Source organism: Erithacus rubecula, assembly GCF_903797595.1.
Source record: "Erithacus rubecula genome assembly, chromosome: 14".
Lineage (NCBI taxonomy): Eukaryota > Metazoa > Chordata > Aves > Passeriformes > Muscicapidae > Erithacus > Erithacus rubecula.
In genome coordinates this window covers 4,518,726-4,544,315 of record NC_136666.1, presented here as the reverse complement: position 1 = coordinate 4,544,315, position 25,590 = coordinate 4,518,726, and the positions used below count along the sequence as shown (strand labels likewise).

The window sequence follows — 25,590 nt, the reverse complement described above, 5'->3', positions numbered from 1 at the left end:
CTCAGATGAGCAGTGTGAGTTTGCATCTGCTGTCTCCAGGTGTTTTGTTTCCACCTGACACACAGTTCCAGGCTGTGCCTCCCAGAGCCCAGAGCGATCGTGGGAACCTCAGCTTTCCAAAGGGAAACTCTCAGGGTTGGAGCAGTCTGTACCCAGGGCTTCATCTGGGAAATGTCCTTATCTGTGAGCAATAAAGGGAGGCTGGGACAGAAAACATGCATTTAAGGGTGGGGTTTTGAAAGAAGCCTGAGGGATTTGGAGGTTGGTGGGAAATGGGTACCCAAGTTTTGTGTTCACCATGGAAAATTGCAGCTAGAAAGATAAGAGTGAGAGAGTGTGGCTGATTTATCCCCCAGAGCCCCTGTCCACCCATCAAAATGGGCTGGTAAGTGTCAGCCAGTTCTGACACAATCATTTCGCACAAGACAAAGAAAAAACAGCCAAAAAATTAAATGCACCTGAAGTTCAGTGTTTTAGAATGGGGGAAAAAAAGGGCACACTCACTAAGTAAATAATTTGTGTTGGCTGTTTCACTCTACCCTGGCATGGATTTTTCTCCCTATAAGAAAGTAAAATATTTTGACTTTTTCTGTTCTCAAAGAGAACAAATACTCTTTTTTTTTTTTTTTTTTTTTTAGTAATAATAAGTATAGAAAAATTAAAATTCAAAGATCTTAAAGCATTGTATTTCCACCTTTTGGATCAGAATGAAAAGTGTTGCTGGTTCCCAAACCAGCTCTTGGTCAGTCTAGTAGATTTAGGAGATGTGGGGCAAGTGTAATTACACATAAAATGTGATGTCCATTGAATGGACAGATTATTGCAAAAATAACATACAATCTGCTTCAATTGTTGTTTTGGATTTTTGCATTCAGGATTGTCAGATGCTGCTTTTGGATGTGGGGATAAAACCCCTACACTGCTGGATTTTGGTGACTTTTGGATAATACATATATTGTCCACAGCCCATTCTGAGGAATGCAGCACCTGCTTTCTACCCACATGCCAAAGGCTCTCCATGGAAAACAGAAATTCACACTTTGAATATAAAAAAAATGCAAATAAAAACCAGTTTTGGAATCAAATAGATCTTGCTCAGGTATCAAACTATGAAAGCAGGGAGGTGGTTTGCATTTATAAAATTTTATGTGCTCTTTCACAGGACCAGAAGATTTCTGTGTATGGATTGCAGGGCATGTGTCCCTTAAAGACTCCACTGAAGGGTTTAGACACTCCTGCCACTGTGAGCTGCTTTCTAGTGATGCCTCTTGTCAAAAGGGTAAGGAACTGCCCAAAGGAAGAGGGGCAGTAGTGGGACTCTGCTGCTGGGCCAAGCTGCCACACTCAGCTGGTGCTGAAGGACTATGCAATGCCCAGGAACATTTTGGCACTGCAAGGAGAAGGTTTCCAAGTCTTTCTGCCTCTGCCAGAGGACAGAGGTGTGGGCAAGAGCCTGAGTCAGGGGATCAAAGCTGGCACTTCCAAACCTGCTGGGGAAATAGTCAAAACAGATCAAATTCCTCGGCAAGGAAGTTTTCCAGCTGCGTTTCCACTTTGTTGGAACACAAGGTTTAGGCTGATCAAGCAAAGTAGAGATGAAACAATAATTAGAATAGAGATTTGTTGAGTGCTAATGCAGGACGTGGGTACATCCGGCCTCTTGTACCCATTTTTCCTGGGCTCTGTGCTGTCATTTGTGTGCACAGTCATCCTTAAATGTTATCTGGGCTCAGGCACACTCCTGTTTTGGTTTTGAATGAGAACACTTAGATAATACAGCTGTTTTGGGTAATGCTCTTATGGGTAACACGGATAATTACTCTTATGGGCATTAAAACAAGTTATGTGTTATCTGGCCAGCCCTGGAATTGCCAGCATCCCGTTTCTGGCAGCAGCAATCTGACCTGAGTGCCTATTGCGGGCAGGTCTTGGGAGATGTATAAAAACTGTTTTCGAGCTAAATTACCTCCGGTTTGCTTACAGCCACCTCAAGTGAAAACATATAATTATGTTCCAACATTACTGGTAGCTGTGTAGTCTTTGCAAATGCCAGCAGACTGGGATGTGTGTGAGAGCTCAGCACGGGGCAGCTCTCGGAGCTGCTGGTTTGTACCAGGCTCGTCCTGAGCCACTGTCCATTTCTGGCTCGTCTGCTGGGATTGCTGCATGGGCTGAATCTGAGGCAGATGGTTTGTGTAAGGTGTGCTGCTGCACTTCCAAACATGGTGTAAGTAGGACTGAAGTAGGGCATCGATGTGAAGTTGGCACAGGGCTGGATTTCTCTGCGTCTGTTGGCTTTTCTTGGCTCCCAGGCCTGCAGCGTTTGTCCGCTGTGAAGTTTCATTTCTGATGTGTAGGGCAAATTTCTTTTTCATGATACCTGAGGTTCCATCCAGGACAGTCGAAGGAGTCTTTTGGTTTCAGCTTTTCCACTGTCACACAGCTTGCAAAGCCATTCCTCAGGGGTTACGAGTGGCTTTATGTCTCCTGGTTTCTATTTCCAGTTTGTGGCTTGCCTAGAAAATGTCATAAATAATGCCAGGCCCTACAATAGCAATATTGAGTCTAGACACCTCCCTTCCTCCCCCAACCCTGCCCAACCTTCCAGAAATTCACCTCCCTTCAGCTCACTCCTCAGTTTATTGGACTTACTTTTTCCTCTCTCTTTTCTATGAATGAGTTTGGCAGTGAAATGGCCAGAGCAGCAGCCTGGGGATGTGCAGGCCAGGCTGGCAAGAGCTAAACCAGCCAGTTTTTCCAAAAAAACCTCTGTGGAAAGCTTACACTTGTCACACTCACTGCCTGACCAGCAAGCCCTATTAGAGTTATCACAGTCATTGCTGTCCAGTGGGGAAGAGAATTGCATTTCCCTGGGAAGAAAGCCTTTAGCTGCTGAGATGTGAGGTAACTTTTAGTCAGAGAATTGCCGAGGGATGTTGCTGGGAAGGGGAATTCTTTACGACTGCCTTGGGAAGGCTGATCCAAAAGAAATAGTTTCCAAAACTTGGTTTCTCATCCAAGGGAAGCATCATGGAAATGTGAAAGCAGGCGAGAGGGGCCCAGAATCTGAAACTCACCCGCCAAGAAAAAGTCTTTTCCAATTTAAGCTTTTTGTTGCATGCTTGTTGTCACCAGGATGATTATTTTTTGGTAAACAGAAGAAAAAAGAAAACAAATTAGCAAATGAGCAGGTTAGAAAGGGCAAACCAAGACACATTCTGCCTTGTGGAGGGAGAGAGGTGTGGAGGGAGAGAGAAACCTGAATGGGTGCAAATCTTTGGCCTCGTGCAGAAACCTGGAGCACATGGAAACAAAAGCTGCAATTAAAGGCTGCAGCCAGCAGTGCCAGACCCTGCAGGGACAGGAGGAGGAGGAGGAGGAGGTGACCAGGCCCTGGTGTAGCACTTTTTGCCATTTGTCCTGGGCTGCTGGCAGCAGGACAGGGCGTCTGGAGCCGGCTCATCCCTGCACATGGCAGCCGGCACGGCCCCGCTCGGGGCCTTCCTCCTGGCACGGCGGGGCTGCTGGCAGCCCAGGCCTTCAAATGCACTTCTGTTGCTGTGTGTTTTTGTTGGCCCTTTGTGGAGCCCAAATGTTGAAAATGAATTCTGAGAAAGTTACTTAAGGTTTCTGGAGGCTGCAGCCCTGCCCGCCTTTGGTCACTGCTGGAATACCCTGATCAGGGGAGTTCTGCCTCACCGGTGCTGGATAAAATCTGTGCCATCTGTGGGGAGGTAGTTTTTGACATGGTCTTCTGTGAAAATTGGTCATTGCCTCAGCTCAGACACATGAAGGACAGCAAGGTGAGGGCATTTCTCAGCATTTGAGTTCCTGCTTCTTGTTTCTTATCTCTTTGATCAGTAACAGCAATGGTTTGATAGAAACAGGTCCTGATAGCCAAGATGAAGAGAAATAAATGCCCCAATGGAAAAGATATCTTCCAAGTTTGTTTCCACCATTGTTCTGTGTCAGACATTTGGCATTGATATTACTGGTAACAGCAGGAGGGGGTCCCTGACCCACCTCTGCCTGGTTATGGTGCTGCCTGCTCAGTGACAGGGAAATTGGGCCTGTGGAACCCAAAAGGGAATAGGGTTTCTGTTTTGTAGTAGCTGACACTAATCAAGGAATTCAAAATAATTTTTTTCTGAACACTGTGCTTGGATAATTCAGCATTATCAAATCAAATGAGACAAAATTATAATCTCTGAAGATTTTAATCATGTCTTGTGTCACGCTGGGAGCAGTTTCAGGTTGACATGCTCACAATACAGTTAATATCTGATGTTCCCATTTCAATTTAAATTTTCCAGTTTTAGTAAAAAATGCCTCTTGTGCAGGGTCCTTTGAACTGAAAAAGTTGGACCATTTTTTACCAAAGAAATGTGGGCTGTTCTGCTGTGTTTTATTCCATTTTAAATAATTGAACTCCCTTCCAAAGAAAAAGTAACCCAAAACCCAGCTTGTGCAAAGCATTGTGCCATGATCCAACCTACTGATGCAACTCCTTGGCAAAGCCACTTCCAGGAGCTTTTGCACCAGATCCACATGGCAGCAGGGACATGGCACTGAGCACTGCAGGTCGTTGGGGTTTCTTTTAATTAGTGGTTAGAGAATTGGGACTGGACTGAGTTAGTCCAAGCTCCATTTCACAACTTTCCACTTGCTTTCCTTGTTTTTCCCATTACAGTAAAATTCTGCTGTGATTTGGATTAGTCATAGGGGCTCAGTGCTCTCGTGGTTTTACTCATACTTGGTGTGCAGAGAGTTTTTCTTTGTCCAGGACTCTCAATGTGCCTTGCAAGCAGAGCTGTCAATTAAATAACACCTACCCTGCACTACCTGCCCCTCAATAGGGGCAGGTCAAGACACTGATTTTTCTGGGGATTTACAGCCTAGGAACTCTTGTCAAGGCCTGGCAGAATCCAGATCCCTGGAAGGGCACATGAATGCCTTAATTTAATCTTTGCATTCCCAGCAAAGGATGACTGAGTCCTCAGCCCATCTCACTGGTATCCTGGGCATGCCAAAGACAGGGCTTTCCACTGGAGAGGCTTAGGAGGGGTGAGGTTGGGTCAACTCTGTGGTGCTTTGTCTGGTTCTGTTTGGTTTGCTGTGCTAAGTCCAGGCAGCAAAAAAGTCCTGGGTAAAATGGTCTTTTTTTAGAATTTATTGCTCCACAGGGAGGAAGTAGAAAGGCCTTTGAGGTAAGTATTGTTTTATCTGCTTCACAGATGGGGGAGTTTCTGGTAGAGACCCAAGGTCACAGGCAGTTTTGTTCCCAAGAGATCCATATTTCCCAGTCTGTTTAGCAGCATTTTGCCCCGCTGGGATGAGCTGGAGGAGTTGCTGAGCTGTGGCCTTCTCAGCAGTTCCTGCCCCTGGGACACGAGGGGTGCATGGCCACGGAGCTGGAGCTGTGTCCAGCACATCTGTACATTTAGAACAGGTTTTTACCAACCTGCACAATTGTTTGTGGCACTTGGCAGGTGCATTGCTGAGCTACTTCTGCTTCTGTGCCCTCAGCTGAAATCCCAGACCCAGAGCACATCCCTGGGAGGAGCAGTGCTCTCAGAGCAGCAGACTCTGGATGTGGAGCAATCACTGGATGCTCTTGTTTGTGAGAATATTGGCTCCCTCTTTCCATTTTTACTGCATTTCTTCCATTCCTCTCCTACCTACATTGATAGCAATAGCTTTACTCTTTTTGGAAGTGAGCCGGGTTTCTACAGCTGGATTCCTGGGATCATGGTGGCTGTCTCTGAACATACTCCAGCTTGAATTTGTTAACCTTCAGGGCAGGCTGCCAGCTCTGTCTGTCCGCCCTTGGCAGTAAAGAGAGAGGTAATACTGGGTGAAAGGAGTGTGGCTCTGCAGCAGCTTCTAGGGAATGACTTTTTTATGTTGCTGTTATCGCTGTTTTGGGCTAAGTTACTGGTGTTCTTGCAGAATGTGAGAAGCAGGCAGAATGTCTGGGATTGAAAGCTCTTCTGTTATAGAGAAGTTAAGAAACAGGAGAAAACTCTGCTGTGAGGGTGGTAAGGTCCTGGTACAGTGAGACTGTGGCCTCCCTGTCCCTGGAAGTGTTCAGGTGCAGGTTGGATGGGGCTTTGAGCAATCTGGTTTAGTGGAAGGTGTCCCTGCCCATGGCAGAGGGATGGAATTAGATGATCATTCAGGCTTCTACCAACCCAGCCATTCTGTAACTCCATTAATTTTTTCTCTTTTCTCACAGAACTCGTACATGGTGCTGGCTGGCTTGTCAGATGGACTGGTAGCCGTGTATTCAGTGTCCCAGGGCCTGCCAGGGGACAACTGCTCCTACCTGTGCTCCCACACAGCAAACAGGTCCAAATTCCACATCTCGGACGAGGACCCGCGGCAGAACCCGTACCCGGTGCGGGCCATGGAGGCGGCCAACAGCGGGGCCGAGGTGTGGTACAGCAACGGCCCCGGGCTGCTGGTCATCGACTGCGCCCGCCTGGAGATCAGCCGCAGGCTGGAGCCCTTCAGCCCGCCCTCCTGCATCGCCTCCCTGGCCTGCACCTCCGAGTGCCACGGTGAGGAGGTGGTCTGGTGCCTGGATGACAAGAGCAACTTCCTGGTGATGTTCCACGCCACCAGCTACCAGCTGTGCGCACGCTACTTCTGCGGGGACTGCAGCCCCCTCAGAGACATGTTCACCATCCAGCAGCCCTCGGCTGCCATCCCAGCCACAGCCCCCCTCGGCCACGGGGCCGTGGAGAGCAGCCCTCCCGGGGACATGAGCATCATGTACAGCCCGGACATGGGTACCCAGATCCTGAACCACCAGGACTCGCTCACAGATTACTGCTCTGTGTCTTCCTACTCCTCCTCTCCTCCCAACACCGTAACCCGCTGCCCCTCCAGCCTGCCCAGCTCGCCCCTGAGCTCTTCCAGTGCACCCTTCTCCACGGATTTTGAGGAGTCTGAGAAATTCCACGAGCTGAAGGCTCCCCTGGATCACGATGCTTCCCCTGCGGGTGACAACACAGAGCATCTCCAAGCAGTCAAGATTCTTCCTGTAAAAGACCTCATCTGGATCCCCAGGTAAGTGGGTCACTCACCTAGGCAACTTAGTCAAAATCCCCCCTGGCTGAACATGAGATTAACTCAGGCTGATTCAGCAGTTTTTGCATTCCCAGTATGATTGACTTGGCCGGAAAAGTCAAGGTACCATTAAGAAATTCCATTCCCACTATAATGGAGCATGGATTTTCTATGCCTTTTTAAAGTGTGTAGTGTTGAGCAGAGTTGCCACATGGAAGGCCTTGCTGGGTTGATTTCAGCAGAATGAGAAAGGAGTGATCAGACTCCAAGCCGTGTTTCCCCAGCTACTGAGGAAACAAAGAGCAGCAGGCAGCCTCCTTGCTTGGACACAGCCCTGGCAAGTCCTCCTGCCTCCTGTGGAGCTGATGGGAACCTCTGGGAAGCTGATTTTGCTTGTCACGGGATCTCTCACTGCAGTGGATCCAGGATGCTCCCATGGCATCACTGCCCCCTCCCCTGGCAGACATCATGTGGCTGCAGGTGGCATGGAACCCTGCCTCATTTCTCTTGCAGGAGAGGAGGGGACATCATTGTCATCGGGCTGGAGAAGGAGTCGGGCACGCAGCGGGGCAGGGTGATGGCCGTGCTGAAGGCGGGGGAGCTGGCTCCCTATGGGTGAGGCACACCACGGGCAGGCTGGGGGGTACAGGGGGGGCTGGGGGCAGAGGGGGGCTCTGCACACCCTCAGGGCTCTTGGGAGCTTTCCTTGGCTTCCAGCAGCCTCTGAGGAGTTCCCAGTGGGAGGACACACAGTTGTTGGTTGCACGCTCTCAGAGCGAAGCAGACAGCGAGGGGAAGGCACTGTGGCCACAACCAAAATCCACAGAGCCTGAACACCCCATAATGACACAGATAGGAGCGTGCACAGTGTGATGGAGTTGGCCTGATCCTGCCTGGTGCTGGCTCCCTTTGCTCTGAGGGCACCTGGCAGGAGGTCAGAGCAGCTTGGCAGGCTCAGAACAAGAGGTGTATTTATGCAGAGCACGGCGCTTGTCTGTGGCTGCATTCACGTGGGTCAGGTTGATGCTGTGGCTCTAAATGAGCACCTTTGTGCTGTGGCAGTGACAGGCCAGGGGACGGCTCCTGGGGCACAGGGGAGAGCAGTTATATACCTTCATTTAAAATGTTTCACACAGAGAAGGAGAGTCCAAGGAAATAAATAGCTGCTGGAGAGGTGGGGGTGTTCCTGCTGATCACTTAAATACCGGTCTGGGATTGTACTATTTATGTCCAAACAAATGCAGGTTAAGCAGTGCTAAGGATTATAAATGATCATTTATTACCACCAGGCAAACACAACAGGAGATCAAAGGCTCCTGCCATTCCCTCTACTCTAAACTGTGTCTTTATCAGTTAGCTGGGAGGAGAGAATTCTCTTTATTGGTCACAGGTGCTCTTAAGTTGGTTTTGCTTAACCCAGATGGAGTGTGGAGTTCAGGCAAAGTGATACCACCTCTCACACCTGACTGGAGCAGGCACCGTGGCCATTGACCCTCCCTGTTTGAGCAGCAAGATAAGGAGCAGAAGGGGAGAAAAGGGAGGGGGTTTTGTAGGGAGAGTTTGTGATAAAAAGCAGCTGCCAAGGACAGTCTTGTGGTCAGTGCTCCCAGCTGGACACCTTTCTGGGGGAAGAGTTTGGGACCAGCCTTCCCCATCTGCTATGGGAGTGGTAGAAGGAGCCCAGTGAGGGCTGGACTCCTGTCCCTTGGACCCTGCAAGGGAAACGTGTCATTGTCTGCCCAGCCACCTCCCTCTGAGGCACATGCAGGGCCAGCTCTGACAGAGACCCAGAAGGGAAGCACATACAACAGAGACCACACAAATCCCTGAGTGCTGCCACAGCTGTGCCTGCTCTCTGGGCTTGGGGCTCAGACCCTGAGCTGACACAGGCAGCTCCATCCCACTTCCATGCTTTATTCCAGGCTGTGGCAGCTCTCGGCAACCTGCCAGCTGTGTTATGATGGAGCTGTTCTGAAAATGCCCAGCTGGCAGCAGGAACAAGAGTCTGTGGATTTAGCAAATCAGGAGATTAGCAGCAACTTCAAATACCACGGCAGACTTAAGCCCCCACCTGCATGTTTAGGCACCTGAATCCTTTTAAAAACTTTTTCCCATGTCACTGAGCTGCTTGGTTTTGATGTGACACAGTTTCTGATCCCTCTCTTTGTTACATTCTCCTTGCTGAAGGATTTGCAGCTTATAAAAAGCTTGTGTAGCTGGAAGGGAAGCTCATGAGCCAGTGCTGCGCTTGCAGAGCTGCTCTTCCACACAGTGCCCTTCCCTGAAATGAATGTCCTTTCCTGTAATGCCTTTCCTTGTGCTGCCTTTCCCTGTGATGCTTTCTCCTGTAATGCCCTCCCTGCTCTCTGCTCCTTCCCCAGGACTCTGGTGGATGCAGCTCTGGTAGCAAAGGACACGGTTGTGTGCTGCTTTGAGAACGAGCACACGGAGCGGTGCCTGGCAGTCTGGAGGGGCTGGAGTGCCAGAGACTTTGACATTTTCTACCAGGCCTACGAGGAGCTGGGCAGGCTGGAGACCTGCATGCGCAAGAGGAGGTAGTGCCCTGGGAGCCAGGCTGGGGAGAGGAGTGCCCTGGGCTGGGGGACACGGCCCAGACCAGGCTGATGGGGCACTGGGGGCTGGTTTGCTGCTAGTGAGCATCCTGGGCTTCCCAGAGCCCCATCAGGGCTTTGGGGAATGAAGCTGCTGGGACAGGCCTGGGAGCTCTCAGCTGCCTTGCTCTGGTTGAGAGCAAAGGCAGAGGTGGCTGCAGTTCTGCTCATCCCCCCATTTCCAGTTTGTTCTTCCCCGTTTTGAATTCCTTCCTCACCTTCAGCATGCCCTGGCTGCTGCTGCTGCTGTTGTGTTGTGTGTGTCAGCCAGGAGAACTCTGTGGGCTCTTCCCTGGGAGCTGAGGACATTTCAGTCCTGGCTGGCACTGTGGACTGATTGACCCTGTTCCCAGGAGGAATGCATCTGCTGGAAACCCTGCACTGTGGGCTGCTTCCCACCTCCCTGCAGCTCCATTAGGGGCTACTTCAGGTGTAGTCCCTGTGCAGAGACACCCTGGTGTGGGAGCCAGTGAGAAGCTGTGGCTGGCCACTGCATTTCTGGTTCCTAAAAGCTGTAGTGGTGCAGTGTTCCTGTGAGGGAGCCCAAAACAACCTGCCAGGAATGCTGCACCAGGAGAGAGTGAGCTGGTTCATGGCACTGCTGCTTTGTCAATGGAGCTGTTGGAAAGCAAAGCCACTGGGTGTGGCAGATATTCCTGGTGGAAGAGAAGGGAGCCCCCTGACCAGAGAGGTTTATAAGCTGTCTGCTCCACTCCTCTTTCTCTTGGGAAATGCACTCTGGAGCAGCAGGAACACAATAAGCTCAGTTTGCCTGTGTATCTGTGCAGCTTCTGCCCACCACAGCTTGTATTTTATCTTCATTAGTGGCCTGGGATGCTGTATTGGCTCTGAATCCAATTGCACTTAATTATCCCAAGCATGTACAGCAGTGTAAAAAGTGCCCCCAGCTAAGCACCCTGTATAAAGGTGTACAGTTTGAATTTTGGACCTTTCTTTTTCTTTTTTTTTATCCCAAGAATCTTGTGTGAGCATCGGCAAGGCTGGCCAAGGCCGAACGGGCAGGTTAACCCTCTGGTTCACATTTCTGTTGCAGGCTGCTAAAATATCTTCTTCAGAAACAGAATGTATCCTAAAATAAACTGGTTCCTCCCCAGGATGATACTGCATTGGTGGTTTTTATTGGAAACCCAGCTGGCATTGGGTGTTTGGGGCTTGCAGCGTGGTTCAAGTGCTTGTCCTGCTGAGCACAGCTGGAATCAGGGCTGTGAGTACAGACTCTCCATACCTGCCCTTGCCTGAGGCTGTCACCCTGTGCCTCCCAGCACCTCATGAAGCAGGTACGGCAGCACCAAAATTCCCCTCCCTTGCCAGGACATGCTCTCTGCCTGTTGTCTCAGGGCTGGGCTGAGGTCTCATGGTCTCCTTCTCCAGCTGCCAGATTCCTTTGACTTGCAGGAACTCTTCCCGTGATACCTGAAGCCCCAACAGGAGCTTTAATGCTCCTTTCATTCAGCCTTGCAGGTTTCCTTTGAGGAAACACCCTGTGGAACAACCACAGCAGTTGCTTATTGTTCCTCTTGAGCAGAACACCTTGGGTGCTGTGCTGCCTCCAAAGCCAGAGTGGGCTTGAGCCCACCATGGGCTCCCCAGTGCCCATGGGGGAACCTGGAGCATCTCCCAGACCTGGCCAAGGCCTGGACACAGAAGAGCCTTTGTTCTGCTGGACACCATGCTGTGGGGCTGTCACTGCACAACACCCTTCCTGACACACCCCTGCTTCTTGCCAGGTGGGGCAGGGTGGTCAGCTGGGGAGGGAAGGGAAGGGGGTGGCCCCTGGGTTTCACAGGACCTGTGAGAGATGCTGCAGTGGTGGGTGTGTGCCCCAAAACCTCCTGGGAGCAGGGGTTGGTTCCTGAAAGCAGCTGAGAGCCTGACTGTTGCTATCCTGCAATAAGAGCAAAATCCCCCCCTTCAGCAGACCTGAAACCTCATTAGCACAAGGCTCCATTAAGTGAGCACTGCACGTGCAACAGGAATGATTCCCCAGGGGCAGAAATAAACAGACATTAAAAACAAAATTAAAACAGCTCCCACCAGTTCAAACAGTTTGAGATTTCAGTGCTCCTTTCCATCTCTCCCACCAGCAGTGCCTGCTCTCCTGGTGGCAGGCACAGGTGAGGGGCATCAGACATCCTGGGGGAAGGGATGGGGTCACAGCCAAGGCAGGAAAAGCCCCCAGAGCCCGGGAACAAGGGGCAGCACGAGCCCCAGGCGTGGGTCTGGGGGAGCTGCACCTATCACAGCCCTCACTATTTTATTTCAGCTGATAAAAATAAGCCTAAACAGGGCCTTGGTGGGGGATTATTCCTTCAGCTGACTGAGGAGAAGCAAAAAACCAGCTGTGGGTTTGTTTTGTCAATGCCTGGTTTCCCCCAGGCCAGACTGGGAGCAGCAGGAGCACAGGGAAGGGGCTCAGTGCTGGGAGGGAAGCAGATGCTGCTGGATTGGATTAACCCCCAGCACCAGCAGTGGGAGGGCAGGGAGTGCCAGGGCTGTTAATTACTCATCAAGGAAGCAAAGAGAGATGAACAAGACCTGCCTGGGATTAACTGAGCCCAAAAACCTGCCCAGCTTCAGTCCCTCACTCAGCTGCCTCCTGAGAGCAGAGAGCCACACACATCCCTGGGCTTTTCTCTGGAGTGCTCAGTGGTCCTTTACCTGCTTTGAAAGGATTATATTCAATTCCCAGCTGGATACTGATTCCTGTTCCTGGTTTGGGCTGTTCCTTTGCTGGCATCAGTGCAGTCAGGCCTTGGGATGAAGAGCAGTTGTGCCCAATACCAGCATCCCAGTTTGGGGCGTAGCCTGAATATTTTTTGGGGGGGAAGCATGATATAGGGGCGAACAACTGGTTGCATCTCTTATCCAAAACACATATCCTGATGCTCACTCTGACATTTTGGGGCGCCAGCACTGTGGGTGCACTGACCCTACCAGCCTGGGGTTGCCTCTCCATGTGCAGGAAAGCAGGGAATGTTGCATCTCATTCTGCTAGGAAAGGAAAGGGCTGGCTCTGCCTCATTTCACACAGTGCCCTGAACAGTGGGCAGGAATTGTTATAATCTGATATATTAGAGCAAAACCCCATCTCTTGTGCCCCCAAGACAGGGTGGGGGCAGGTGAACACTGCCCAGCTGGATGCTCCCAATCCCACACAGCACCAAGGGCTCCCAGCTTCAGTGTAAGGAAAAACAAGGTGATTTCTAAGGGTGGTGGGGAAAGGGGCAGCACTGGCTGCTTTGTATTCTGCTACTGAAAGGACAGAGGAAATTAGTTTTCTTTAAGCAAGCTTTAAAAGGACAGGAAATATCGTGGCTATTTCAGGCTGTCCTCAGCTCACCCCGGCCGGCAGCGCTGGATGGGAGCTGGGTCAGGCTCCAGTGGCTTCACCCAGTGCAGGAGGGTGAGGATGGGGCTGGGATGGAGATGGGAATGAGGATGGAGTTGTGATGAAGATCATGGTGAGGATGGGGCCAGCAATGGAGCTGGGGATGGAGAATAAAATGAGGAGAAGGATGGGACCAGGAATGGGGTTGAGGATAAGAATGGTGCCAGGGATTGGGCTGGGGCTGAGCTCACCTGGGACAGTGCTCAGCACTGGGGAATCACTGCCCAGTGATGCTGGCAGTGGGCAGAAGGACAGAGCACATCCCCAAGCCATGAGTGGAACATCCACAGCAATTCAGGTTTCCCAGGGCCATTATTCCTACCCCAGCACTCAGAACCATCCTGGCAGAGCCAATGCTGGCACAGCAAACAGCCTTTACCTGCCCCATATCCCAGCCTGTTCACACTGGAAATTTGTTTTATCACGGAAACATTTTAAACTGTGCCCCATTTGGGAGCTCTCTAGGTGAAAAGTCAGTAAACCACAAAGGTGGTGTTACTCTTTTGTCTTCTTTTTCTAGAAGGTGGAGCAGGATCCTGGCAAAGTCCTCTTGACACCCCCAGCCAAACAGGAGGGACCCCCAATTTCCAAGAGACTCCAGCCCAGCCTGCTGGAAATGTTGGAGCCGATTCAGGTCAATTAAAGTTGAGGTTTTTATTGAATTAAAGTGTGAAAGTAAACACAGCCAGCCCAGTATTTGGCCTGTTATTTTTTTTTATGTTAATTTAATTTTTTTCACCCCACTCATAAAAGTGATTTAGAAGGTGGCAGGGATTCCTGGGCTGGAGGAGACCCGGGAGATGGTTCTGGAGCTTGGAAAGGACATGGACACGTTTCTTACACCTGGGAAAGTGTGCAGCAGTATGGATGTGAAGAACAAAAGTGCTTCTGGCAGCAGCAGCCAGGTAAAATCCAGGAAAATGGAAAGGATTCCTCATGGGATGCACTGCCTTGGCTGTGGAGCCCAGGGTGTCTCCAAGGCTGCCTAGGCCTGGGAAGGAGGTGGCTTTTGAGCTCCAGCTGGGATCAAACCCCTGCATTTGCTCTGGTCAGCACAACTCACATTGGCAGAGTCCACCAGGCACAAAAACATTAATTAGAACAGGTCCCACATGGGCAGTGTCCCACCAGCCCAGGGATCAGCAAGGTCAGAGCAGAGGAGCCTGGTGGGGTCTGGACCTTCTCCCCATTTTTACTGCCACACCAAGAGTTTCTTTCCAAAGAGCTCCCAATGGCAGCTGGCTCTGTGAGCTGAATATTTTTAGCAAGTATTCATGCAGAACAGCTCAGGATAATAATTTGCAATGTAAAGTTAGAGGCTTCCACAAAAACTCAGAGTAAGCAGATTTGGGTGAGCAGGACTTTGTGCTGATTTTGCTGAAAGGAACCATCCAGCCAGGTCCAGGGGAGCTGCATGGGGCTGGAGCTGGTCACGGAGTGTTCTGGGTAATAAACCCCCACTGTGCCCACAGGACCAAAACTTGAAATCCTTCCATGGACTGTGACTCTGCAGTGTCACAGATAAATGCTTCACGTGTAAAGAGTCACATACAGCATGACAGTCACCAGGAGTACCTGCTGCCTTTCTGGACTCACATTTTCCCCATCTCCCTTTGCCTCCTTTTGCCATCATTGATCCTTGAGCAGGAGGGAAAAGCTTTTGGAAAAGAGCATTAATAAATCCAGCTCCTCCCCCAGGGGTGACTGGAGAAGGTGAAGGGTTTAACACCGTGAGCCCAGGGGCTGCAAAGCTCTGTTTGGGTGGGAATTTTATTCCTGTGAGGATACCCACGGCCAGCCCAGCATCCAACCCAGGTTACCTGCGCCAGATTAACGAGGGAAAGAAGTGTCTCACAGGTTTAATTGTTTTAATAAAGAAGAGAAGCATCTCTATGGTTAGAACATGATTTGGCACCACATCCTTCATTTTCAGGATGACACCATCTCATTTTCTCACACCTCTGTGGCCCAGAGGAAAACTCCCTGATTTTCCTGCTTTCTCAGCACAAAAGAAACTTCTGTCAAAGCAAACAACTAGAGTAAATTGAGAATTAAATGTTCCAACCCTAGAAGGGATTTTTGTCCCTTGGTTAGCATTTACCAGCTGATGATTTCCACCTCTGTCCAGTCCCTTACAACTGGGGCAGCAAATGCCACTTACTTCAGTATAAAATGGGGTTTATGTGTTTAGACTCTGTCATAAAGGCCTATAATTAACTTTAAAATTGACTACTTTTAAGCTGCAAGTCCATAAAACGTGATCAGTTGTGATGTGAGGCCTCAAGGGCTGCCTGCAAGCTTGGTGCAAAACTCACTTTTTATAGAGATTTGGTAACAGAATTAGAACTGCAGCAATTGAGAAAAAAAAACCCAATACCAGATGGGTGCTATTCACTAAATGGCTTTTTCCAGTTGCATCCATTCTGCTTTTACCAGCTGTTATGGGCTAAAAAAAGTCCAACATAATCATACATGTTAATAAATATAGTAAAAGTACAGGACTTTTTTTTCCCCTGTTTTGCTGCCATTCTTTGTGGTTCATATTCTTCAAGCTCTTTTCTGTATTACAAATACAAGTTGCTTGTTTTTTCTTTTCCCTTGTGTGAAGAAACTCCTCTGCAATCCCTAAGATTCTTGCTTTGGGACTTAATTTTGTCCTCACACCAATACTGAACGACTCCTAGAGCTACTAAAAAGAAAGTGCTCAACCCACTTAATCATTATTTTTACTGTGTTTTGAATACACAAAACATTAGGGCACCATGCAGCTTTGTCACTGTATGCATTTGAAACACACACTTATGGGTATTTTCAGGCAGCAGAAGTACTTTTAACATTTTCATGAGGAAAAAGTCAAAACCAGGGAAAGGCACAGCTCATCAGCACCAGAGCCTGATGAATGGGCTGGTTCTCCCTTCCCCCAGAGCCAAGGTATAAGCACTGAGCTCATCCCAGGCCAAGACACAACACAGAGGTCAAAACCCTTTGGAAGAGAGAGACCCTTTTACCTGGACTTACTTCCCAGAGTATTTCACTCTGTGCCTGTGCTGGGTGGAATGATATGGACTGACAACGTGAGCAGCTCGGATTGCAAATAAAAAAATCTTTATTGCATCTTAGAAGCAAGTCTTAAAAAAAAAAAGGAAAAAAAAAAAAAAAAGAAAGAAAGAAAGAAAGGAAGGGAAAAAATAAAAAAGAGAAGGAAAAGAAAATTTTTCCATGCACCTACATCCTTGGGACTGTCACCAGAAAATGATGAACATAGTAAGACACAGACTATGCTAGTTGCAGTTCATACTCCATACACATGTAAACAATGGTTATTTCTTCTAGTGGAATAGCAATTGCTCTGTAAGATCCCTTCAAACATGGCAACAACCACCTAACCCTTGGGTTTTCTCCATTCCTTCACTTGCCTCCACTTCCCAAAGAGTAGGTGAAGTGGAACTGAGGGCAATGAGATGAAATGGGGCTGGAGGATACGATAGAAAAATATATTGTTCGCTGGTTTTTATTTTTTGTTTCTGCTGAGCAGGATATTTACAGGTACATAGGTCCCAAGAGATCATCAGCTTCAATGACAATGTCCAGTCACTGTCTAAGTCTCAGTGTACAGGGTTCCCTATCTGGCTTTAAGGCACTTTATTCATGTATTTTCTCTTACCTTGCTAGGTGTTAACTCATAGGGATCACACTTTCCTTGTATTCAGCCTCCTCATCCCCACTTCCTCTTAGAATACCAAAAAAATTCCTAAACTCACTGAATTAATTCCAAAAATGTTAAAGAAATTTGAGGGGGGGAAAAAAAAAGATTAATGAAAAAAGTATTTTAGAAAGTAATCTTTGGAGATCATTTACTGTAAGTATGATGTACACTACCTTATCAGTGAGAAGATGCAATACATTCCTAATATATATATATATATTTACACACACATATATATATATATAAAATATTAAAATGACTAACAGATATTCAAGGAAAGGTCAAGAACCTAAAACAATGGATATTAAATAAATTAACGGTCTAGCAGATACAGGAAAAAAAAAAAAAATCCCAAAACAAAACTAGTAATCAAATGTAATAATTGTTCCCATTAACATCACGCGACGGACCGAACGGGATCGATGCGAAGGGCGCGGGACACTCGGTGCAGAGCAGTTTCCAAGGAGTTTTCCCAGCTCTCCTCAGGGATCTTGGATTGTTCCTTGTGTGCTGTGGTTTGGCTGCCAGAGATTCCCATTTCCCAGCCCCTTCAGCATTTCCTGGTGGTGTTGCTCACAGAATCCACCTCGGATTCCCGAGCGCTCCGTCCGTCCTTGGACCAAATATCAAACACAATAATTTCTACAGGACTAACCACGGCTTGTGCTTAACTTCCTTCCCTCGCCTGCCCACAATAACTGGAGGTGTATTTTTAAACTGAAATAATCAGCTATTAGGGAAAAAAAACAACAAACAAACAACCCTCCTGGGATTACCACCCTTTCTCATCGCCACAGCGACTCAGATTTTCTAATGCAATTTGAAAATTAATGGCTAATCCTGAACCAAAGGAGCAGAACCTTTGCACGGTAGCAGTCACACCAAAAACATTTAGACACAGCGTTTTGTCACTTGGCTTTGCACGCTCAGGTCCACATTTACAGAATCCCAGCCATGAGGATGGCAACAGAAATGGTAGGAAACAATCTTTTGTTCATAAGGAAATTCTAATTCAAGTCAGATTTTCGCTGATCAGATAACTCTTAAACAACTATTTTTTTTCTTTTTTTTTTTTCTGTTTGAAGGCAAATATTGATCACAGTTTTGTTCAAAACCAAAAACACAACAAAAAAACCCAAGGGCCTTGTTCTTCTCAAAACGAGCGCTTTGTAAGAAAACAACGATGATTTCTAAAATATATCCTGTGTGGTCTTTTAAAAGTGAATTATCAAAAAACATTTTCCCAAAAATAAATTAGATAATTAAAAAAAAAGTCTTTTCCAGCATAGCTGGACATTAGGCTGTCCTCACTGAGCCATTAGTATTGCTGCTTTTCCCAAAACTTGGGTCATTTTTTTCAAACCATATTTCAGCCAGCTGTTGTGTGGACCCATAAGTTGAAGCTTTGGACCCCAAGCACATTTTATATTGTTTTGGATCAAGATTAGGGTCACAAAAAACAGGGTGATGCACATGAACTACTCCAATTTCTTGGCTTCTGAAAGTTTTTAAGCCAGCTTGAATGACTTTGTTAAATAGATCTACGTCTTCAAGGCCCCAACCCTGGATGGAGACATCAAAGCCACCCGCTCGAAGAAGGTCACCTTTGTAAATGCAGGTGATACCAAAGCCATAGTTCCTCCAGAAACCTGTTTTCTGAGTGAAGGCAAAATGATTGTCACTAGGAACCTTTCCACTATAAACAATCTTTGGATCGTACTGGCTAAAAATGATGGGAAAATACACTTGCTGACCCAGAACTGTATTGGCTCTACATCGCTGGAGGAAGTCTGTGGTAAACACTAAGTCAACATCACAGAAGAAAAGTAAAGACTCGTTCTGGAACTGAGAAGATCCGACTTCCAGAGCCAGTGCCCTTGAGAACTCCCCCGACACCGGCAGAACCTGCATGTCAGCCTTGGGGTATTTGGAGTGGTAATCTCTCATCAGCTCGATCTGCTTGGCTTTGTCAGGGTTGGAGTTGGAATTGAAAAGCAGGACGACCAGCTTGACGTTCTGGTTTGGAATGAGGCACGTCTTCTCAAAATTCCCCATGAACCTCGCAAACATGTCGAACCGTCCAGAGAGAGGGATCAGGATGTTGATCTTCTTGTCTTTGAGCTCCTTCCTCTCTGCTTTGGACCTGCTGAGCTGGAAGGGGACAAACATCTTCAGCGAGTTGGAGAGGAAGGACAAGGATCCAGAGTCCTGGTTGATCTTGCTGGCCAGCTCTTTGGCGTCCATCTCTTCGTGCTCCATGAACTGGATCTTGCTGAAGGTCTGCTGCAGGTACGCGTGCCTCCTCACGGGGACCGTCATCTTCTTCCCCTTGTGCTTCTTGTAGAGGAGCAGCAGGTCCAGCACGTACTCTGCCCCGTACATGGGGTTCACCCTGCGGTACCCGTACTGTATTTCCTTGAAATCAATGATCCTGCCCCGCGTCTTGGCGTTGGCGTTGATCATTTCCATCACCTGCATCACGATGTCGTCCAGCGCCTCGCGCTGCGACGAGTCCATCCCTCTGCGCGGCGGCTGCCCGTCGGCGCCCGAATACAAATACTTGCCTGTGAGGAACTCCCACTCCAGGATCTCGTCGCGGTGGCGCGGCTGGAAGCGCATGAAGGAGGGCGGCATGCCCAGCTGCAGGTCCTCCTTGCGGATCTCGGTGCTGCTGTACTTGCCCATGAGCACGATCTCGCGGTGCAGCTGCACGGTGCGGTGCCGCAGCTCGGCGATCTTGCGGCTCAGCATGTAGCTGTGCAGCCTGTACTGGTACGGGGGGTTCTTGTTGGGGTGCAGCGTTATGGCTCGGTGGATTTTGCTGTTCCTCAGGTCGCGGATGTAGCCTTTTTTGTTCTTCTCGTAATTCTCGTAGAACAGCTGCTGCATCTAGAACAGAGAGAGAGGAGAAGTCAGGCAGTGCTGACCCTGTGAAAGTTTGCCCACGCAACCCCGCTGGGAGAGAATTCCCCCTCGCTCACAGGGCCAGAAGGCTTTCTGAATAAGCTGTTCTTGGGTTTAGGCACAGGTTGTAGCAATACCAGCTGCTATTCAAGGAAATTAAGAGGATTATTCATTGTAAACTGGTGAAAGAAACATCTATCATGGATTTGGGATTACTGCAGCCCATTCTAGAGGTATCACCGGCGGCCAAACAGTTCTGCACTAAGTCGATTGTAAGCTCATTTCTTCACAACAACACACAATCACCAGGAAAATAACACCGTGAAGTGTTCACTACAGAACTCTCATTAATCGTTTCCCACTGTTTTAATATTAATAATAAAGAAAAATAAAAAGGGATGCCGTGTACATACTAAGCAAATCTGACACCTTTTCCATTATACCCAAACACTATTTAGGCATTAAAATCCAGGTTTAGGCATTAAAAATGCATGCTGCTGAATGTTTTAGTCAAGATATCAAATATGTTACCTCAACTGCTTCAATGCAAAGCTACAGCTGTCACTTTAAAATGTCAATGGACAGTAAAGTGCACCTGAGATTCCTAGAGTTCCAGAAGTCAGGTAATGCAGGATGCATGTGCACACCAGAATAAAAACACCCTTAAGGTGGCATTTGCTGTTTGAAAACAAGAAGATACTGAGCTAAGATTAGATTCACAAGTCCTAGGAAAGCAGACAAACCAGCTTTACAGTCCTCAGTAGCTCAGGCAGTAGCTGATATTGTGAAAGACAAACCCGGATGATAACATGGAAAATAAACTGATATAAAAACCCTGAGACCAAAGGTATACATCAGCTGAGATGGTGGAAATTTAAAGAGACCATAGGCAGATTCTATGTCACAGCACAAATGTCATCAATGTGCCAGAGCTGACACAGCACCTTCATTCAATAAGGGATCTAATCTCTGTTACTGGCAGTGGAGTCTGCCACAGAAAACACAGCAATAAAGCTTGTGTGAAAGGGCAGCAAAGAGCCAAACTCTAAAAAAGAACCAGGGAGAATGGCTCAAATATGATGGCAATCAAGAAGAGCACTAAAAAGAAAATCACCTGCACAGAAACCTTCCTTCAACCAGCTGCTCAGAGGCAGCACAAGTCCTGTTTTATTAGACCTTCAGTTGCATTTTTCCCATTATTGTGGACAGCCACTGAATCTCAGGGATAAACTTCCACCTGGATTTAATTGCTGCTATCTCACCAGGCTGGCTGTGCGCATGCTGGACCTGACAGCGGGCGGATCGCCGCCGACAGCCCGGGGCAGGCTGAGCCTGCTGGGAGCACAGACTTCAATCTGAGCAAAAGTAAATCACTGCAAAGGAGCGAGGGAGGGACTCCAGCCAGGCTGAGAAAGAAAGGACATTTATTTCGTGGGTCACATCAGTCCCCCACCCCCTTGTCCTCCAAGTTCACCTTCTTCCCGCTCTCCCCAAGTGATCCCTGCTGCGTGCACGCTGTCTGGGAGCAATCCAGGCCAGAGGATGGATGGATCTGCACAGCAACACAGCCAAAGGAGAACATCTTGGCCATGGCCCCTTGGCAGGCCTCAGATGAGCTGCCTGTCGAGATGTATAATATCCCTTTAGAAGTCATGCAAGATTTAAAAGAGAGCTACGGGCAGAGGTTAGCTGGTCTAATCCCACGTCCAGCAGAGTGATCCAAACTGAATGAACCCTGTGCTTTCCCAAGAAACACGTTGTTTCCACTCTCCCAAAACACTGTTCCTCATTTGTATCTCTGTATTGTTTCCTCTAGTATTAAGGTTTTATTTTTTTGGTCATTTTGACCCTCACTGTTGCTGTGAAGGGCTCTCTGAAGGAGACTTTAAATCACATCTACTTAGGGTCAGTCCTGTGAGCACTGTATTTATTCAGAGGAGAGCTCGCATGGGAAGAACAGGATCAGTCCAACACAGCAGGACCCACTAATTTCACTGACAACATTGATCTATCCCCTAACACTATACATATGTAGAACTAGAAGTAATGGTAACAATTATGCAATTATTTCACTGATATTTTAACAACAACTATAGGCAGAGGCTTTTTCAGGAGTACTGTGATGTCAGATAAAAATTCTTAAATCACATCATTAGGCCACCATTATTCACAGGAAAATTGACAATAGGATAGGATTTAATTTCAAGTCTTGTTTTGAATTTATAAGACAACAAAATCAAGACCTTGCAGCCTGAATGCATTTACTCCAAAATTGCTACCTAGGGCATTCTGAAGAGGAAACCATGACAAGCAGACAGGCTTTCAGATTACACAACAAAGTTTTAATAGAATACTGATGGGTAGGAAAATGTTATGAAACTTCCCAATGGAAGTAAAGATAGGATCCCCTAGCAAATGGCACAAAATTAAGAAGCATATTTTAAAGCACTGGCTTGCCACTCAGGAGTAACCTCTTAGGTAGACCAGTTGCCTTCTAATACTCCTTCCTGCCCCTTCCCAAAACTAGCTTGCTTCAAAAACTGAAAATAAAACTTATCTCAGCAAGACTTTACTGGGGCTTCAACACAAAGCAATTTACAACTGAAACATCCATTAACAGCCACCTTGCTCCAGCCAAAAAGGTGACAACTGCCTGAGCCCCACTCCAGCCAAGCCTGTGGTGCAGCTAATGAGAAGCACCACAGTAGCCAGGCTTTTATATAATCCTATTTTTCAGGAGAATGCCCTGCAAGGCTGGCACGTTCAAGGTTTTTCCTAGGAAGTCTCCACGTCCCCCCTGTCCCCTCATTCAGGCTGCAGCAGGCACAGGGTGTGCCAGGATCCCACAGCTCTGAACCCCTTGGGGAGCCAAGGGACACCCCACACCAGCAGGAAACACAAAGGAGGGGACTGGAAAGGGTTAATCAACTCCTACGGAGAGTACAAGGAGTTACAAACTGTTTTTTCACAGAGACACCAAGTGCTGTACACAAAGTCCAAGTGGCCAGTGGCCAATGGAGTGGTTTAACCCTTCTTGGGCCAAGACCCAGACTGGGACCCAGTGGCACAGAAGGACTGTGAGGCCCAAGAGCTTTGCCCCATAAACCAGCCCCACACAGATGGTGTCTGCTCACCCACACCTAAACTTGAGGGATCCCCCAGAAGCAGATCCCCAGCAAAATTCATCCCCCAGGATCCCCCAGCTGAGAGCTGTGCTGAGGGAAATGAGTGTGTGGCACAGAGTGGCAGCCACTGCCTAAGTGCAGATATATTTCCTGAACCTGTGTGATTATGGTCAAGGCTAACATGAATGCTTAGCACTGAGTTGATTGCAACAGTATAGGCTGAAAATTTGGGAGCACCAGTCTGTCTCAAGGCACTATCTGTAAGCAGCTCCTGGGGGATCCTGGGGGAGCTGGGTGAATTCACAAAAATTCCTATAAGGGAATGAGGAGTTCCCTTGAACAGCCCACCAACACTGATCTGCTCAGATCATTAAGGCTCCCCAGCACTGGGTTCTCAATCACTAACAAGGACAATGCCCAACTATCAGAAATCACTGCTAATATAATTTCTTACCATATTTGGGTCCAGAACACTATGCTAAATATCACCAATTAGCACATGCTGGCTTTCCACTCCATGTGACACTGGAAAGCCATAAGGATATACAAAATCATAATTAGCTCATCAATACATCTGTATATCATCAATAGGTGGGTGGAAGAAGGACATAGAGAAAGGAATACCTGTGATTTATTTGCTCCTCCAGTCACTAAACACACATGTGGGGACTGACACAAGTCCAGGACGTGCACATCTCCCAGACATTATGTGCCAGCTTCCCCAGGCCTGTTACCAGAGCCTTGAGAGCTGAACTCTTGCAAACTGTTATTCTAGTGAAACAGGTTTCTCTATGATTCTTTTTTTTTTTTAAAAAGAACCTTTCATGGATATTAATTTTGCAATGATTATATTCTAAGCATGCTTTATTCTAGTGCAGAGCACTGAGAGCATAGGGATATAAAGAAGAGCTACTCTTTATTGACCACTGTTTACTCTAGACCTGTTGAAGCCTTAAAAACCCTAATGTTCCCCAAACCATTAGAGACTGAATGTTTAAACTGTGGTACAGCTGTTGTGGGCACTGCTGGCTTATGTCCAAAAGACCAACTGAAAGGAGAGAGTGTTATGTTCTTCGTTTTAAATGAAGAAGTCTTTTGCAGGCCAAAAAAAAGTGTACTGGAGAAAATGGACTTTAAAAATAAGACCAGTTTATGCAGAAACTGGCCCACAGCCATGGATTAGCCCCCAAGGGCTTTCTCTCACAGCTCCAGATTGTGCTACCAGACCCAGAAAACACAGCCCCACAAGTCTCACGAAAAGCAATCGTGGATAAGATGTTGTATGGCAGGTTTTGAAACGCCCAAGATGGGCTTCAAATACAAAGCCCAGCTAATTTAGAGCCTGAATGGTGGTTAATGTCATCTAGCTCAGAGTACATCTGTCAGAAGATGAGGATGTGGGTCCCAGTGTGGAGCTGTTCCCCTACAGGAGCAGTGCAGGTGCTGGGACAGCCCCCACCCTGCCCCACAGCTCTGCAGCCAAACCCAGGCTGGATGCTCCAGTACATCTCCTCCTTCCAAAGATGTGCCACAGCTGGTGCAAGGGGGCAGCTCCTGGTGGCTGGCTGAAATTAAATTAAAGTCCTTCTGCTCCCACATCCCAAGGAACTGCATGAAATAACTGTAGCAGCACTAGCACAATTTTGCACTGATTAACCACAACAGATCTCCAGTTCTCTGGTTTATAAATCACTAATACAGCTCAACTGATGAAAAATTTTGCCAAAGGAAAGGAGCAGAAGGGCTTTGTTTATTGCTGACTTCCCTCTTCTGGAGGGGAAGACTGTAGGGACCTCCTGGATACAACTCTGTGTATTCAGGAGTTCTTTCTGTTTAAATCCTGATGCTTTATACCCCACAGCTAAACACTGACACAACTGAGGCCATTCCTTCAGACAGAGTTATTATGGTGGAGACAAACACAGGGAAGTAATGGATAAACACTCATTTCCAGTGAATTTGGCCACTCGTTCATGGCTTTAACCTCCCCAGTTGCCACTACAGGAAAGGATGCAGGAAATGCCACTCAGTGCTGGGAGATCAGACTTCCCTCTCAGCTGGCAAGTGGAGCCCTGAGCTCTGGAGCATGATTAAATGATGTGATTCTTCAGACAAGTTACTTCTCACACAAATTTCATCATGTACTGCTGCTTCACATTTGCTTTGTTTCATAAAGAGAGGCAAGAAAATCATCCTGAGCAGTCAGTACTCAAAGTTTCCATGGCTGGTGTAGCAGAGGCAGATGCAGCTGTGACCTCTGGGTGCAGTAAGCCCAGGCATGCTCTGAAGCAAGAAGTTTATCCTGTACAACACAAATGCCTCTTCTTATATGATCCTAAGAGCAACAGTGCTGGTCTCACTCGAGAGCCTTGCAGTGCCTCCTGCACCACTCTCCTCTCCAAAGTATTCCAGAAAGGAAGCCAAGTACTAAAGCAAGTTTCAAGCACAGCAAACTCAAGGTCATTGAATTCCCAAGGAATCTGTGAATTAGGAGAGTTACTGCTGGAGTTCAAGCTTTTGTGAACCATACCAAGTAGCTGTTTAATTAAACAACTGTTTTTCTCCCAATCCCTTCTTGTTTAAGCAAGTAGAAGAGCCTAAAAATTACTTATTCACTTACAGTTTCTCAAACCAAGTAGCCTTTAAAGTATTTCCAGCTTGGCAAAGGAAAGAAGAAAACCTGAAAAAAATGAATGGGTCTTCAAAACTGGCATGGAGTACCTCACCTCTGACCCTGAGCTCAACGACCTCATTACCCAAAAC

The 25,590-nt window shown here is 47.7% G+C and overlaps 2 protein-coding genes across 2 annotated transcripts in view; one reads left to right on the top strand and one right to left on the bottom strand.

The window, feature by feature from the left end:
* LRRK1 (leucine rich repeat kinase 1) overlaps positions 1 to 10,800 on the top strand; it is a 72,540-nt gene extending 61,740 nt beyond the window's left edge. The window contains exons 31-34 of the mRNA XM_079317776.1: positions 1,163 to 1,279; positions 6,236 to 7,071; positions 7,585 to 7,686; positions 9,453 to 10,800. Of these exons, the coding sequence (XP_079173902.1) occupies positions 1,163 to 1,279; positions 6,236 to 7,071; positions 7,585 to 7,686; positions 9,453 to 9,630 (1,233 nt within the window). The 3' untranslated portion in view covers positions 9,631 to 10,800. The remainder of the gene's footprint in view (positions 1 to 1,162; positions 1,280 to 6,235; positions 7,072 to 7,584; positions 7,687 to 9,452) is intronic.
* Positions 10,801 to 16,180: 5,380 nt separating this feature from the next.
* The window catches only part of CHSY1 (chondroitin sulfate synthase 1), a 73,834-nt gene continuing 64,424 nt past the window's right edge, over positions 16,181 to 25,590 (bottom strand). The window contains exon 3 of the mRNA XM_079317979.1: positions 16,181 to 19,687. Within this exon, the coding sequence (XP_079174105.1) occupies positions 18,095 to 19,687 (1,593 nt within the window). The 3' untranslated portion in view covers positions 16,181 to 18,094. The remainder of the gene's footprint in view (positions 19,688 to 25,590) is intronic.